The sequence below is a fragment of the Pristis pectinata genome, chromosome 1 (assembly GCF_009764475.1).
Source record: "Pristis pectinata isolate sPriPec2 chromosome 1, sPriPec2.1.pri, whole genome shotgun sequence".
Taxonomy (NCBI): Eukaryota; Metazoa; Chordata; class Chondrichthyes; order Rhinopristiformes; family Pristidae; genus Pristis; species Pristis pectinata.
Window position 1 is genome coordinate 106,932,326 of NC_067405.1, and position 17,804 is coordinate 106,950,129.

The 17,804-nt window shown below is 38.4% G+C and overlaps 2 protein-coding genes across 2 annotated transcripts in view; one reads left to right on the forward strand and one right to left on the reverse strand.

Moving 5' to 3' along the window:
* The window catches only part of LOC127583236 (uncharacterized), a 73,341-nt gene that overhangs the window by 53,139 nt on the left and 2,398 nt on the right, over positions 1-17,804 (forward strand). The gene's annotated exons all lie outside the window — the stretch shown is intronic.
* ttc6 (tetratricopeptide repeat domain 6) overlaps positions 5,857-17,804 on the reverse strand; it is a 165,070-nt gene continuing 153,122 nt past the window's right edge. Inside the window, exons 30-31 of the mRNA XM_052015541.1 lie at positions 9,953-10,178; positions 5,857-5,984 (exon numbers count right to left, since the gene is read on the reverse strand). Coding sequence (XP_051871501.1) covers positions 5,857-5,984; positions 9,953-10,178 — 354 coding nt within the window. The remainder of the gene's footprint in view (positions 5,985-9,952; positions 10,179-17,804) is intronic.

Here is a 17,804-nt window from a genome sequence, read left to right on the forward strand (position 1 = left end):
ATGTCAAGTATGTGTTGCAAAAGGTTATAATCATAGAAATGATGGTGTAACAGTAATATTAGTATGTGGGGAAAGTAAAAATTAATTGGATTTCCTTCAAAAGTCCATGTGAGAATAGAGAATGTCCCTATCAGAGTGTAATGACTATCAGTACATTCATCTGATGACAAGATGTTATAAGAAATCTCCCAAGCATAGAAGTTGCAATTACTAGTGTAATATCCTGTTATTCCCAGAGTCTTTGTTCCTTGATTACACTTTTAAGATTCAAGTCTGTGATGTGTTTCAGACTTTGAGCCATATACTGCTGGAAGATGCAGTGTGTATTCTTGTGGTAATCCTTGTTGGGAGAGGTTTTATTCTTATCCCTCAAATGGTTAGAGAATGACAAGAAAAGGCTTTGGATACAAAGAAACAGATTGTGAATTGAATTGTACCTTTATGCTAATTGAGAGTGGAAAAAAATTAACTTAGATGGTTATGGGAGTGTTGCTTGCCTTTTGTGAGTTTTGATATTTTTCCCCTTCAGTTATAGCAGCGTGGTCTGCTGAGACTGAGCTGGACTCCATCAACCATGTCATTGCATGTTCTAGTATGCCAAGATGACTGCAGATGGCAGATGCTGGAATCTGGAGTAACAAATGATCTGCTGGAGGAACTCAGTGGGTTGAGCAGCATCTGTGGGAGGAAAGGAATTGTTGACCTTTCAGGTCGAAACCCTGCACCAGGACTGAGAGTGGAGAAGGAAGATGGCCAGCATCATCAATTCCTTTCCTCCCACAGATTATGTTCTGCCAGCTGAGTTCCTCCAGCAGATTGTTTGTGACTATAAATGGCAGTTTGGAGTCTTTCAGTAGCTCCATAAGATCATGGTTTGGGTCTGTTAAAAATGATGGAACTTTTTTTTGCTGCAAATTACATTGTAGAAGGGAAGGAAAGTGCTATTTTGCTCTCAACTGTAGGTACTAAGGCAGACAAGCAGTGTGAAGCTTATTGGGAAGAATAGTAAAGGGGCACACCCATAGATGAGGTAAAGTATGTGGTGACCTAGACTGCTCATGCTGTCAGATTTTTATTGAAATTTTCCATATATCAGGAAGCACTGAAGAAAAGAAATGAAGTGTTATGCTGGCACTGAAGTATTGGTGACATGTGAGCAGGAATTTAAGTAACATTGGCCAGATGATACAATAAAGCTCAGTGAGTCATCTGCTGTCCTTCATACCTACACTGGGGAAAGGATCAAGATGGTAGGGATGTGTGAAGCTAGAGGAAGAAGCAGTGAAAGTGAAGCTAAATTCCCTCTTCAGTGCTAGGCCAAGGATCAGTCTGGAACTGGCAGAGAAAGATCAAAGCAAAGATCAAGAGCAGGGAGAAACTCTCTGTATAAGCTTTGCTTGGCAAGAAGCTAGAAATGCTTTGTAATGAATACTATTATTCAAGGCATAGAGGGCAAAATTCACCAGAGGGAGTATGCTGCATGTCATTTCTTCAAACCGTGACTCTGTACAATGTAGTGAAAAGGATGAAGTTGGGGAAGAGCTGAAAGAGACTACAGGAAGCAAGTGTCATTCAAGCAGCTGATTTTACAGATCAAGTTGCACCAGTCATTCCTGTAGTGATGATGGATTGTGCCATTTGGATCTGTGGAGATTCCAAGATAACAATCAACAGAGAGGTAATTGTAGAATGATACTTGCTACCGTTGATAATTTGCTGAGATAGGGTAGCAGATTTTTACAAACCTTGACGTGCCACTTGGTTAAAAGATTGTGTTGGCAATGCTTCAAAGGAATACTCAAATGATTAATATTCATCATCGTTAATTCAAAGAAAATAGACTTCCATTTGTAAAAGCATCAACTCCACGTATTTTCCAAAGGACAAGCAATCCAAGGTTTGCCAAGTATTGTAGGCTCCTTGCATGATGTCTTGATCTGGAAAGATGCTGTAGAATATAAGAAGGATGTAGTTCAATTATTCCAAAGAGCAGGACTATGGTCGAAGAAAAGCAAGTGTGTATTTGCTGAAACACAGAAAATTCTACAGATGCTGGAATCTGGAGCAATACACAAAAAAGTGCTGGAGGAACTCAGCAGGTCAGGCAGCATCCATGGAGGGAAATAAACAGTCGATGTTTCAGGCTGAGAACCTTCATCAGGACTGGGAAGGAAGAGGGCAGAAGCCAGAATAAGAAGGTGGGGGGAGGGGGAGGAGCACACGCAGGCAAGTGATAGGAGAGTTCAGGTGATAGGCGAGTCCAGGTGAGAGGGGGAAGGTAGGTGGGTGGGGGAGCAGATGGAACAAGCCGAGAGGTGATGGGTAGAAGAGGCAAAGGGCTGAAGAAGAAGCAATCCAGTAGGAGAGGGCAGTGGATCATGGAATAAAGGATGGGGGAAGGGGAGGAGAGGAGAGGAGATGGGCAGGTCATCAAGGTGGAGGAAGGGAGCCACAGGAATGAGGAAAGACAAAGGAGTGAGGGGGAGGGAGAAAAAGAAGGGGCGGAGTTACCGGAAGTTAGAGAAATTGATCTTGAGGTTGGAGACTCCCAAGGCAGAATATGAGGTGGTGTTCCTCCAACCTGCGTCTGGCCTCAACGTGTCAGTAGAGGAGGCCATGGATAGACATGTCAGTATGGGAGTGGGATGTAGAATTGTGTATTTGCTGTCTCAGAACTAGTTTATCTTGATTTTAAGATAGTTATGAAGGACTCCACCCAATTTACGACATGGTTAAAGCAGTGTTGGATATACCGAGTCCAACCCAGGGTTGAAAGCCTGCTGAAAATTTCCTGCATCTTTAAATAAAGAATTAAGGACTTTGTTTAGGGCATTGGTGAGACTGCACCTGGAATATTGCGTGTAGGATAGAGTGAGGCTGTGCAGTGAAGATTCACTAGATTGGTTACAGGGATGGCAGGTTTACCACCAATGGAGTAGACTATTCTCTAGGAATTAGAAGACTGAGATGAGAATTTATTGAAATTTACAAAATTCTAACAGGGTGGATGTGGGAAGGGTGTTTTCTGTGGCTGATGATTCCAGGGCAAGGATAATCAGGAGGCCATTTAAGACTGGGATGAGGAGAAATTTCTTCACAGAGTGGTGAATCTTTGGAATTCTGTACTCTGGAGGGCTGTGGAAGCTCAGTTATTGAGTTCATTCAAAACACAGCTTGATAGATTTCTGAATATTAAGGGAATCAGGGAATATGGGGACAGGAAAATGACACTGAGGTAGAAGATTAGCCATGATCCTGATGAATGGTGGAGCAGGCTCTGGGGGTTCAGATAGACTACTCCTGCTTCTTCTTGTGTTCCTATACGATTTACACAAGTTTGCTGAATCACAGGACAATGTGGAAATGCATAAAAAAAGCATTCTAAGAGTTGAAATGAACTGTAATTTCTCACATTCTCAGATCCAGGATGCCTGGCCATTTTATTTCTGTGAGATGGAACATAGTTAATTTGCATCTATTCATGTCTTGCTGATTTGGGTCATTCCAAGTTGTGGAATGTTAACTCCTCCGTACACCAGCAGCACAACAGATATATCATCTTTCTGATGCCATCTTCTTTCAGATTTTCATGGACAATCTTCTGGTATAATTTGAGTGATGTGGGGTTCCTTTAAGCTCCTGTATCCAGTTATAGTTTGAGGTTTTGGTTACAAGTTTGCTTCTAATCCTCCTGATCTGGATGGTAGTATGAATTTAATTTTTTCTGAGAAATGCCCTGCAGATATGCTTCCAATATCTAGTCTGCCCTTGAACTCTGTCATTTTTGATGGCAATGATGCTCCAACTTCTATGCCTTTTCATTGATAATTTCACTCTTCCTTTGGCATTTCCTCTATGTATTCCTAATAGTCTCGCTGCAGTTTGATCATAATGCAGGGTTAATTTCACTGTGAATTCATCTGATAGTCCACAGATCCCCCATAAACTTCCTTCAGTCTGGTTTCCACTCCTTTTGTTTCTGTTTAATGACTCTGTCAATCCTTCTTTCTTGCCAAAGATTGGTTTGGAGGTTAGATATTTGACCAGTCAGCCTCTTTATCTATCTTCTTGAGGCTCCCTGTGTTCTAATTGTGTCCATAGTCTGTTAGGTGATCAAAGCATTCTGCATATCAGTGTACACTTAGCTTCAAATGAGTTGGCTTATACTTTTCTTTGAATTTAAATGTACTGGCTGTGGTTTGAAAGTTTTTAAAGAAATCACCAGCTTTATGCTCAGACTTCAGAACTTTTATCTGTAAACTGGTGATTTGATTTCAGTTCAAGGTGTTTACTGATTTTTTTTTAAGATCTTGGCAGAACTTTTAGTCTCTGATTCAGTTGTTGGAAAAAGTCCAGGGCTTTCTCCACAAGGGATGGAGCCAACAATTAATTCATTATTCATTACCTTGAGAAAATTGTTAACTGCCTGTTTATTTTTTTTGGTAAAATACTACTGAATGACTCCATTATGTTCTCTGCCTCCCAGTTCATCATGGACTGGAATTGTGGAGGCAGTCATTTTTCAATCATTCAGTACACACAGTTACCACAATTACTGTTGATTCTTTTAAGACCCAAATTCAGCATAAACATCGTTCATGTGGTATGGAATTTTACTCACTGGGCTCCTATCACTCTGCTATAGCTTACTGCTCCGAGGGCTCTGATTCTTAATTATATTTTAAGACTCGTATATGTGATTTACATCACTTAATTTCAGGCTACAGGCATTTGCTGCTGGAAGATAGAATGATTGTTTTCTACACAGAAAATAGTGCATTCATGACTGTTGCTGTACAAATAAGTATAATGTAACTGTATTGATAACAATATAGATCTCTATTCAATTGTGCAGTAATATAACAGTTAAGAAATTCTGCAAGTACTAAATGAAATAAGAATTTTAGAGAAGAGAACAGCAAATGGGATATGGGAACTAAAGGAAGCAGAGTTATTAGATTTGGATCCATAATGGCTTCTGAGAAAAGTGTATGAATTTTTTTGTATATAGTTATGTGTGCAGAGAAAGGTCAGAGCTATGAGTCTAAATAGTTGATGGATATCTCTTCCAGCTACAATTTTATGACGATACAATTTAGAAAGAAGTAATTAAAATAATGTGAATTTTTAAAGCAACAGTAAAGATAATCTAAGAAGTACACAAGGCAAACTTCTGAAAATGAGTGAAATAAACTTTAGGATCCGTTGGTTCCTAACAAAACTAAGCTAGCATCCTTATAGGACCCTAATGAGTGATGCAGCATGTGGGCCGATGGGGGCCGATATTGTTCATTGTGTCTTTTGATGGAGTTAGTAACAAAATACTATCAACATTTTATCAAACTAACACATATCATAAACATTATTGAACAAAAAATTGCCAACTTTCAACATTGAAGCTTACTTTTCATACTGGAGGATTTTTAGTAAATTTAAAGACATTCTTGCATCTCAGGATTTGTCATCAATATTAAACTCATTTTTTAAATTTCTTTTATTTGTCATAATTTATGTTGTATCAAGGAAGAAAATAAGCAATTTAACAATACAAGCAATACCTATGTGAGAGAAAAATAAAACCACATGACAGAATTAAATTATTTTACATTGAAGTGTTTTAACACAACACACATTATATAATCTTTCTAACAATGATAATTTCAAGCATTGGAGTGAAACATCCAAGACTAGATGTTGCATTGAATAATGTTAATTTCATCTGTAATATGTCAGCAGAAGTAAGGCATTTATAGTTCCAAAACAAATCTGTTAAAATTGTATTCACTTTTATTCAGAATTTTTGTAAATACTTAATATTAAGTATCTTTGTACGAATCATAAAAGCAGATATCCAGTTTACCTATCCTCTTGGATGCCAATAGCTATTTTGTAATCAGTTATAGCATGGTCAATCAAACCCAAATGGCCTCGGACATCTGCACGAAGTTTGTAAAATAGAGCATCGCCTGGCTTTAGTTGTAGTGCTGCAAAAAGTATGATTAAAAGCATGTTAAAAATATATTCAATATAACTTAAATTAACATGATAGTTCCTTATCATGTTAATCATGGTGTGCATAATTAAAGATGAAAAGATTTGCCTTTATTATTATTTGTAATTTGTTTTTAGTTCACTATGGAATTATCATTTTAGGTGTATTTCTAATGATAGAAATATGTTTTAATATATTTGCAATGCAGTGATACAAGTATGCACTTTAAAATAAAGGAAAATAACAATGTAGCAGTCTAGTGGACCATCCATGGAAAAAAAGAGAAGCAACAGTAAATGTATTTACATTTAGATAATGTCAAATAAGCAGATTCCAAACAACACCAAAAAGGATTTCTCTCTTTTTAAAAATTTTATTTCTCTATATTTTCCGACATGTGATGTGGAAATTTAAATTATATATTTCGCCCTGTATATTGGACTTTATGAAGGACAGGAGTTGGTTCTATTCTGTGCTGCAGTATAATATTCTCTAACGTTAAGCCAATTGTAACATTGCCCAACTGTCTTGAGGATTGTAACATAGATTTGCTTTCTTTTTTTTTGTTTAAGGGCTAAATAATTGTTTTTATGTTCAAACAAATATGTAACACAAACTAAGCCAATGACCTATTCTGCTTTCCTTTGATAGCAAACATAATTTTCACATTTCATAATTATGTGCACACTTTTTGAGTTGATAGCAGAAATTTCTGTACATTTTGATTAGAACATACAGATTTTACTGCTCGTTTTTTTTTACCTAACATGAAGGGGGTATATTGCAACTGTTAAAGCTATTCAAAGCTCCTCAGTGTATTGATATAATAGTTCTTTTGTAGACTATCGAAGATTAATTGAACTATGTGATTTGGTACTGAATTACACCAATGAGGTTCTATACTTGTTGTGACCTTGCACCTTATTGCACTGCACTTTCTCTCTGTAGTTGTGACACTTTACTCTGTACTGTTATTTTTTTTACCTGTACTAGATCAATGCACTCTGTACTAACTTGAAGTAACTGCACTGTGTAATGAATTGACCTGTAAGATCAGTTTGTAAGACAAGTTTTTCACTGTACCTCGGTACAAGTGACAATAATATACCAATACCAATATTAAGATGCTTGATCTCAGTAGTGGTGCTAATTCAACTACTGTTCATGGTGCTACATAGGGGATAGTGGAAATAAAGACACGAGTGGTTCTTTCTTCTGATCAATGTGATGTTCCCTAAATCCATTATACCTACTACTTGAGGGAAAATGGTGAACTCAATGCTTATTTTAGTTCCATACAAAAAGCTATAATATTTTAATATAATATGCTGATGCTTGACTCAGAGGTCAAGCATAGAAACCCTCCTGTACTGAGGTACCTCAGAGGTACAGAAGAAGAACTTGAGAAGGGAAGGGGAAGATTCAGTCGTAGTCCACATTGGGACACACAACATAGGGAAGAATTGAGAAGAGGGCCTGCTAACATTCATTAATGAATAGATTCTAAATTTAAAAATGTTTGGTGACCTTGGGATTATTACTCAAGCCATGTACAGATTGTCCTATCCACAAGACAATCAGGCACACTAACATCAGTACCGGGCAGGAATTAACTTGTGTCACTGCTCTGGGCTTCTCCTGAACTGAAATGGGATCAAAGTCCAAGAGAAAGTATAGGCAGAGCTGCTGATAGAACATTTAATAAGTAAAACAGAAGGAAAGATGAGGTTAAAATTAATAACCAGAATATAGAACAACTAATTAAACTACCTATACATCAATGTAAAACACATCCAAAATAAAGTGACAGAATTGAAGGCAAAATACCATAGCAGTGAATCAACTGCAACAAGAAGAACTGAAACGGCTGCAGAAAGAAGGACTACCACCTAAATATTCGAGGTTGTAACAAGATCAGAATAGCCAGGGAAGTGCTGGAAATATCCAAGGTGAAGCATAGTAACTATACTAATTAGAGATAACATAACACCTTTATTTTTTAATATAAAGAAAGTATAGATAACAGTCATATAAACCAAAATTCATTTGGTATGGAATAGAAGAGACTGATTTAAACTGAAATCAAGTGCACAGTAGTAAAGCGGTTAGCTTAACGCTATTACAGCACCAGCAACCCGGGTTCAATTCCGGTCACTGCAAGGAGTTTTGTGTGTTCTCCCCATGTCTGCATGGGATTCCTCCGGGTGCTCCATTATCCTCCCACATTCCAAAGATGTATGGGTTAGGAAGTTGTGGGCATGCTATGTTGGTGCCGGAAGTGTGGCGACACTTGCGGGCTGCCCCCTGAACACTCTATGCAAAAGATGCATTTCACTGTGTGTTTCGATGTACATGTGACTAATAAAGATATCTTATATTAACACATCAGCATCAGATTCTATAGGAACAAGATTGTATTGTTTCTACACAATGCTCTAGGTATGCACGTGGCTTTGCAACTCAAATTAGATTGGGTCCTTATTATAATATATTCTTAATGCCTTTCTGGTGATGCATTCTATTCTCACCAATGAACTTGGTTGGTTTCCTATCAGCACAGTAGTGATGAATACCCAATTTGAAGGTTTAAGATAATGATGGCATATAATTGTGCAACTTTTATTGGCCTAGAACACCTAATATATGCTCATTCTCAACAAAGTTGTTGATGTTACAATGTTACAATGGCACCCAGCTTTATTTCATTTTTTTCTCCTTTATTGGCTATTCTTGCTATATTGCAGTGGTTGCAGGGATCCTGGTTTCCCCATTATATGTTTGGTTTAAGCTTTCATGCTCTGTGCTATCTGAATATAGTAGAAAGAATATAGATCATTTATACTGACTTGATTATTTATTCGTTAATTAATTTGAAAGCTTCAAGTTCTTAAAACAACCATTTTTGATGCATTTCCAAATCTACAGAATCATGAGGACCTGAAAATCGATGAGTAGGGAGCACCTGGTATAAGTGACGTGTCCCACTGTGATCGCTGCCTGTGTATTGAACATGAAAATGGCCCAAGGTGCTTCACAAACAAATAGAACAGAAACTGGTGCTGAATCAGGAAGGAGAAAATTAGGAGGGAGGACAGAAGTTTAGAATTAAGACGTGCTTCTCGTGTTTTTAATAGTGGAGATAGAGCTGTTGAGACAGAGAGGCTTTCGTAAAGAATTCATACGGAGGAAAGTTGAGGCAACCGGATGCTCCGGTATCAATGATATGTTGGAAGGTGGGGCAATGCACAGCAGTAGATGATTGGATGGGGATACATAACAAAAGGAGATTGCAGAGGGAAAAAGCATGGAGTATTTTTTTGTTAAGTGGAATAAAATAATTTTGACTTGAATATGTTCATCAACCCCACTCAAACTAATGAATAAGTGGGCAGGATACTTGCACCTGGAATTTAGAGTTGTTCATTGTAAGTAGGAATGTATCAGGTAAAGAAACTGAGGCAAGCACTGAGATGGGCAGTGCTACAGAGGTGTAGATTTGTGGTCTAATTGATAGGGTATGAATTTTCAAACTTAATTTTGCATCAAATAAAGCTGCAGATGATTTGGTTCATTTGACAGAGTGACTGAGAAGGGGGATGTAATTGGGGGCAAGGGGAGAAAGATTTCACTGAGCTGAAGATGGTATTGTTGATGTTTCTGATAGCAAACAATAATAAACAATATTTATCCAGCATGACATTGGACAAGATGTCTGGTAGCACTGAGGCATTTGAATGGCCAAGGGAATTATTACAGCAGTGTATTCTTCTTCTTATTGTTGTTGTCGTTGTATAGCTGAGCAACTGCACATGTAAGTAGTATAATCCGGTGTCAATTTTCATCTAGCCAGTTGACTATAGCTATGAAGTGCAGAGATAATTTACTAGAATTTTTCATTGGATCTCACAGCATTTGTTATGCTACAAAGTACATATAGAGAATGTGTATGCTTGATCTTACCCTGTGAATAATCTCTTTCGGCTTCCTGGTACTGCTTTAGAGTGGCATACAGGTTTGCTCTATTAAAGTATATGTGAGCTGAATAAGGACTAAGGTTGATAGCTTCCTCAAAGTCCTCCAGTGCCTCTTTGACATGCCTAAGCATAACACGACAAATTGCTCGATTCAGCAAAGCAGATTCATCTTCTGGTTGCAGATCAATTGCCTTGGTGTAGTGGTCATGGGCCTGCAAAGTAATTTTACCAAGATAATTAAAAGTTATCATATTTCAGTGCTGGAAATCCTTCTACTTAATACAGCTTGGGGTAATTCTGTCCACTGCCCCCTCCTGGAGAGTGAGGGTCAGTCAGAACCCATGGAAAGCATTTGGCCTGGATGGAGTCCCCAGCTGTGTCCTTAGATCCTGCGCAGATCAACTGGTCGGGGTATTTACAGACATTTTTAACCTCTCCCTACTTCAGTCTGAGGTTCCCACCTGCTTTAAGAAGACCACTATCATCCCAGAACCTAAGAGAAATAAGGTAACATGCCTTAATGTCCACCATCATGTAGTGCTTCGAGAGGCTGGTCAGGGCACATATCATCTCCAGCCTCCCAGACAACCTCAACCTACTGCAAATTGCTAATCGCCGAAACAGGTCCACAACAAATGCTATCTCCCTGGCCCTACACTCATCTCTGGAGCATCTGGACAGTAAGGACACCAACGTTAGACTATTGTTTATTGATTAGAGCTCTGCCTTCAATACTATAATTCCAAGCAAACTAATCTCCAAACTCCTAGATCTGGGACTCAACACCTCCCTTTGCAACTGGATCCTTGACTTCCTGACCAACAGACTGCAATCAGTAAGAATAGGCAGCAACAACAACACCTCTGCCATGATTATCCTCAACACTGGTGCCCCACAAGGCTATGTCCTCAGCCCTCTACTCTAATCCCTGTACACTTACGACTCCGTGCCCAGATTCTGCTCTAACTCTATCTACAAGTTTGCAGATGACATCACCGTTGTGGACTGAATCTCAGATAACGATGAGTCGGAGTACAGGAAGGAGATAGAGAGCCTAGTGACATGGTGTCATAACAACAACCTTTCCCTCAGTGTCACCAAATCAAAAGAGCTGGTCATTGACTTCAGGAAGGGGGGGCGGTGCACCTATTTACGTCAACAGTGCTGAGGTCAAGAGGGTTGAAAGCTTCAAGTTTCTAGGAGTGAACATCACAACAGCCTGTCCCGGTCCAACCACATAGACGCCATGGCCAAGAAAGCGCACCAGCACCTCTACTTCCTCAGGAGGTGAAAGAAATTTGGCATGTCCCCTTTGACCCTTACCAATTTTTATCAATGCACTATAGAAAGCATCCTATTCAGGTGCATCACAGCTTGGTTCGGCAACTGCTCTGCCCAAGACCACAAGAAACTGCAGAGAATTGTGATACTGCTCAGCATATCATGGAAACCAGCCTGCCCTCCATGGACTCTGTCTACACTTCTCCCTGCCTCAGTAAAGCAGCCAATGTAATCAAATACCCCACCGACCCCAGACATTCTCTCTTCACCCCCCTCCAATTGGGTAGAAGATACAAAAGCCTGAAGGCATGTACCACCAGGCTCAAGGACAGCTTCTATCCTGCTGTTATAAGACTATTGAATGGTCCTCTAGTACAATAAGATGGACTCTTGACCTCACAATCTACCATGTTATGGCCTTGCACCTTATTGTTTGCCTGCACTGCACTTTCTCTGTAACTGTAATACTTTATTCTGCATTCCTTTATTCTTTTCCCTTGTACTACTTCAATGCACTGTTGTAATGAAATGATCTATGGATGGCATGCAAAACAAAGTCTTCCATTGTACCTCGGTACATGTGACAATAATAAACCATTTTACTCAAAGCATACTATTAACACAGAGCCACAAAATATCTATCAATAATCATTTAATGCGTATTAGATGTTGAACAATAAGAAGCATACTTCTTTGTCAAAGGATAAATCTGTCTGTGACATGTCACAATATTTTCATAAGAGATGCCAAACATTAAATGCCTTACTATATTCATTAAAATCATCTGGAATATTTCTCAATACATATCTATCAAATATGTTAGTATCTTTGTATTCATTTGACATACCAATCTGATATTTTATATGCTATGTTTTAATTGCATAAGAGCTAAAAATGAAGTGCATAACCTTGCATGCTTTCTAGAGAACTAAGGGATTAACATTCATTGCAGCCAAATTAGTTTAGGGATATGGGGGATGTTGATGGGAGGTAAATTTTCTCTTTCACTACTTAGCTGGCGAATTAATGGAGCAAAATGTTCATTGTACAACTTTTCTGTTTCATTGTTTTTCCGATTTCCAATAGAGCATACCGCATAGAAATTAAACCTTGTACTGGGAAATTAGGTGAAGCCACCCATTGTTGTGACTGGTATGCCCATGATTAGAGCTAGCACGAACTATTTTTTTTAACAGGATCTGCAATTTGGACTCTTGTAGGTAAAGTGCTTTTCTGATTTCAAGGGCATTATTCTTATGTACACTTATAATACCCAGCTCTACTTCACATTTGTCTTGAACCCTGCAATTACTCCTCAGTCAGTCTACTTCTTGATCATTCAGAATGGAAGCAGCATAGATGTTCTTTTCAACTGAAAAGCAAAAATGACTTCCCCAGCCTGGCAACTGTCTGAAATGGAACTTGACTATTCAAAACATAGGTGCACAGAAACGAGGTCATTATGACACCAATTTCCACCTGCATTACATTGCCAGACTCCACCTTGCCTCATCTTATCTGCTGCTGAAACAACTGTATATACCTTTGTTACCTCTAAACTTAACTTGAGAGAATGCAGATATTTACCAGAATTAATCCTGGAATGAGGGATTTTAGTTATAAGGTTAGGCTGAGTTGTTCTTGAATCAAATGAGGTTAAGGGGAGAATTCTTCCCATTATTATGATGACGGGTTTAGAAAGGAGAGACAAAGGAAAGCTTGTTCCTATTAGCTCATTTTATAAAGACCAGAGATCACAAATTTACAGCTTTGGACAAGAAATACAAGGAAGATTCTTTTTCCACTGTGAGTGATAATGACTCAGAAATGGCTGTCTATGAGATTGGTAGACATGGCGATGATCAATGATTTCAATAGGAAATTGGACAGCCACTTGAGGGAACTAACCTTGTGGGGCTGTGGGGCAAGTAATGCACAGTAACGCTTCTGCCTCGCAATATCGATGACAGGTTTGAATCTGACCCCTGCTGTGTAATATTTACAAGTTTACCCTGTGACAGTGTAGATTTCCCCTGGGTGCTCTGGTTTTCTTCTAGATCCTAAGGCTGTGTTGGTTGGTAGTTTAATTGTTGTCGCAAATTACCCCTAGCATTGATGGGTGGTAGGAGAATCTGGGTGGTATGAGTGGGTATGTGAGAGAGAATAGAACAGGGAAGTAAGTTGGGGGAATGGGACTAATGGGAATGTTCTGTGAGCCAGCTGTAAAAGTAACTGAGAATGTAAGGGTTAATGTTGTTCAGCTTCCTATGGCTTAACCACGGCTGACTATAGTGGAGATGCATGATGTACCCAGGTGTCTTGTGTAAATCAAAGTAGTTAGGAGTACTCCTCTCCTTGTAAGTCGTTTTTAATAAGCGGTTATCCTTGGAGCCTGGAGCTGTCTGTGACTTCAGATTGTAACATGATGAAATGTTGAGTGCTTAAAGATAAGAAAAATAGCAGATATTTATAATATTTTACTTCTTCCTTCATTAAGAAAAAATAATTAAGTAACATAGCTTGGTATGTGGAACTTGGCACATAGGCGTCTTTGTTTTAAGTATAAAAGAGAGACCCTAGCATTTGAATCTTTGAGTGAGGATCAGTACAGAGCTCGGGTTACACTGTTTACTCTTTCTCTGTATCCCCTCACTCCTGCTAGCGTGAAAAAGAATAAAGCATTAATCATAAGTTCTTTTGGTTCTGCAGTTGTCTGATTTATTAGAGAGCGTGGATTGACCTTTACACAGCCAAATTGTCTCCTTCCATGTCATGAGAAAATAAATATGAAAGTGGAATAATGGAACTGACTGGATTGCTCCATGGAGAATGGGATGGACCGAATGAGCCAAATTGTTTCCTAATGTGCAGCTGTGGCATTTTGACTCTTCCACTCTTGACCTCTTGTTGATCCTTGATGTTAAACAACCATGGATAGCTATGCCTTTAGTGTCTCATCTTCAGGCTCTGGAACTTGCCCTGAAACTCTGCCTCTCTACCCTTATCCTCCTCTGTGTCATTCCTTAAAACATACCATTTCAACTAAGCATCTGCTCTGAAATCTATTTATGTAGCTGGCTGTGAGATTTTGTGTGATAACACCTCCCTGAAGTGCTTACCAAAGTTTTACTATATTAAAGGAATGGTATAAATGTCAGTCGTTGTTATTTAACATACCTTGTAAAGCAATCGATAACTTCTATAAACATGCCTTCAATTCGTTAACAAGAACCAACACCAAACAGTTGTGTCAAAATTATAACTAATAAGCTAAACAACACAAGATGGACCTAATAATTAATAGCAAATCAGTAGAGGAAACTTATCCTCACCTGTTCAATCTTATAAAACAAATACTTACTTTTTAAATTGTACTAGAAAGCCAGAGTAAAATCTCACTATTAATATAATGACATTTAATTGCTGAAAATCACAGATATGTAATGAATACCTTTGGGATTTGGGCCACTGCTATCCAGGCAAAAATATTAGACCTTTAAATAAACTTTTAACTTTTTCAGGTTTATTTACTAATTTAGTTATAAGTAGCTGCTTACCTTTAGGTTTCACGTGATTAACTGTTTACTGAAAAGGAACTATTTAGTAACTTGGATTTGAAATACATGGGGTGCACTTCATTATCAGTACATCTTTAAACTGTGTAGAGTTCAGTTACAATTTGTTTACTACTTCTGAGCTGTGTAGGAGGCACAGCAAGTAGAGTTGCTGCATCACAGCTCCCGCGATCCGGCTCAATCCTGACCTCCAGTTTGCACATTATTCCTGTGACCATGTGGGTTTCCTCCCATGTTCCAAAGGCATGCAATTTGGTCACTTAGTTGGTTATTGTAAATTGCACTTAGTGTGTTGGTGAATGATTGAATCTGGGGAATTTGATGGAAAACAAGGAGAATAAAATGGAATGCATGTAAACAGGTGCATGATGGTTTGCATAGATTCCGTGAATTGAAGGGCCTGTTTTTGTGCTGTGACTCTATGATTGAGATGAACAGCAAGCTAACATAACTTCTGATGTTAAGTATATCAATATTTGAAAACATCTTAAAATTGATTTCATCATATTCTTCAGTTACAGTCTAAAGAACGTTATGGACTAGGTTACTATTGGTGAATGTCCCTTTAAGGTAGAGCATAGTGATGTGTGTGTGTGTGTGTGTGTGTGTGTGTGTGTGTTGGCGTGGTTACGACAACAAAAGATAAAGGACGTAATGATGTTTTTGAGACAGTCAGTCGGAGAAGAGAGAGAGACACACACACACACACCAGCCTGCTAGTCTCTGTCGATAGATGAAAAACAGTAACTGTGTCTGTCACTACAATCCACGTATGGATTTTTGGAGTAATCCGGTGTAGTCCACTTTGTCGTTAACCTGTAGAGGCAAACAGGTGTTTGTGTGGATGGCCACGTCTCGGATGCCTTTTGGGGTGGCAGATGCTTCAGAACAAAGCAGTGGAGTTCACTTTGTTGTTGATCTGTAGAAGGAAACAGGTATTTGTGTGGATGGCCACGACTTGAGAGCCTTTCGGGGTGAGGAAGATGCGGTGGAGTAGTCACTGCTGAGTAAACACTGAGGTGTGGTTTGGGTTCCAAAGTGGAACATTTGGATTTCGTAATTACTCTCTATTTTCTCTCTACATCTATGTTTTGTCTTCAGTCAACGGTGGTTGTTGAAGAAGCCTTTGCTCATGTTTCACCTTATGGCTTGCTGAACTGAACTTTAAGAACTGTTCCTGGACTTGGAGTTTGGGAATTTGCCACACACACACTATGAGTTTAGTTTTTGGGGTTAATGTTTAAGATTTAACATTTTTACTTCTAACATTCTAACATTTTTACTTTTATTTTTCTTATTATCATAAGTAATTATTAATAAAGTAGCTTTAAATGCTTATCACATGACTTGGAGTGTTTCTTTTGTTGCTGGTTCATAAGAAAAAGTTCAGTTAATCTGGGTTTTGTATTTTTAACTAAAGTGGAATATTTGAAATATAAAAATTTAATTTACATAATATTGATTTTTCCCACCTATATTGTCTTTTAAAAAAAAACTCACTATAAGCCTTACATATAGTCCTGAAATAAACCACTGAGCATCACATTTTTTTCCAATTTGCAGTAGTAATTAGGCACTACTTAAAATAAATTACAATGAAAACAAAAATGAATATTTCCACATTTGCTCTCTTACCATAGGTGCAAAGGAGGGAAATGAATTTGAATAATTGCTGTAAACGTACCTTTGATAGCATACAGGGCATATTGTTTCATTACTCAAAACAAAAATTAAAGGTAAGAACTATAGGATGCTCAAGCCTGAAGATGCAATTGGATACAAGGGTCCTACTTTAAAACTGTTATTTGTATGAAATAACAGGTGTCAATGCAAGAAGGAATTATACCTTTTTAATATGGAGAGAGAGAACCTTCATTAATGAATGGATTTGGAAATACCATGGATCCTCACTGTATTCAGGAACAACAGAGTTGCTGAAAGTGTTGGAAAGTTGAGCCTGAAGGATCTTTCTGCTCAAGCAATAATTTATACTATGCTACAGGAATGGAGATGGGAATGAATTTCTACGAGTTGTACAAGGTGGAGGAATAATGTAGAAAGGCAGAAGTAAGTTATCATTCTTAAAAGAAGGTGAAATCTCAAGTACTTTCGCCTCATGATTTAGTTGAACTGACAAATAGAGACTAGTGAACATCTGGTGATAGTGGCTTAGTGAAGAGTGGCGCTGTGTATCCCCACAGAGTAAGGTACTACAGTGGATAAGTGGTAGGTTGAATACGATAAATTAAAGAATAGTAGCATTTGGGGATTCCAGTTAGAGGTTTAAGTGGCTTTTTTTATAGTTGCAACTGGAACTCCTGAATGACACGTGGCTTAAATTGGAGGTGGGCTAATCAATGGAATGTGAAGGGAATAAACGAGGAGAAAGTGAAAGCAACCATAGGTTGGTAAAACTGCAACTGAACAATCGTGACTTTTGAAGAGCAGATGTTTCGGATGTAGGCCAGTACATCACACAAGGGGAAACCAAAGCTAAAGGAGGAAGAGAAGATGATGAAAGAAGAAAAGCAAGGGTGAATATAGAAGATGAGAGGGCAAGTGAAAAAGAATATAAGATGAATAATAAGAGACTGAGAGGAGGATGACAGGTACCTGAAAGAGAATCCAAAAGTCTTTCACAGGGATGTAACTGCTAGTGGGTAATAAGAAGAGGGATGGTGCAAATTATGAATTAAAGTGATGATCAATGTGCATAGAGGCAGAAGGTATAGTTAGAATGCTATGCAAGTACCTTGTATCAGGGATTACTAAGGAAGATGCTGCCAAAATCTCAGTTGAAATGGAGATAATAGAAATAATGGATGAGGTAGAAACTGACGAAATGTAGGTACTAAAAAGCTGACCATACTTAAAGTGAACGAGTCACCAGATCTAGATGGGATGCATTTCATGTTGCCCAGGGAAGCAGAGTTGGATATTGCAGGAAAGCTTGCCATAATTTTCCAGTGCTTCGTAGATACA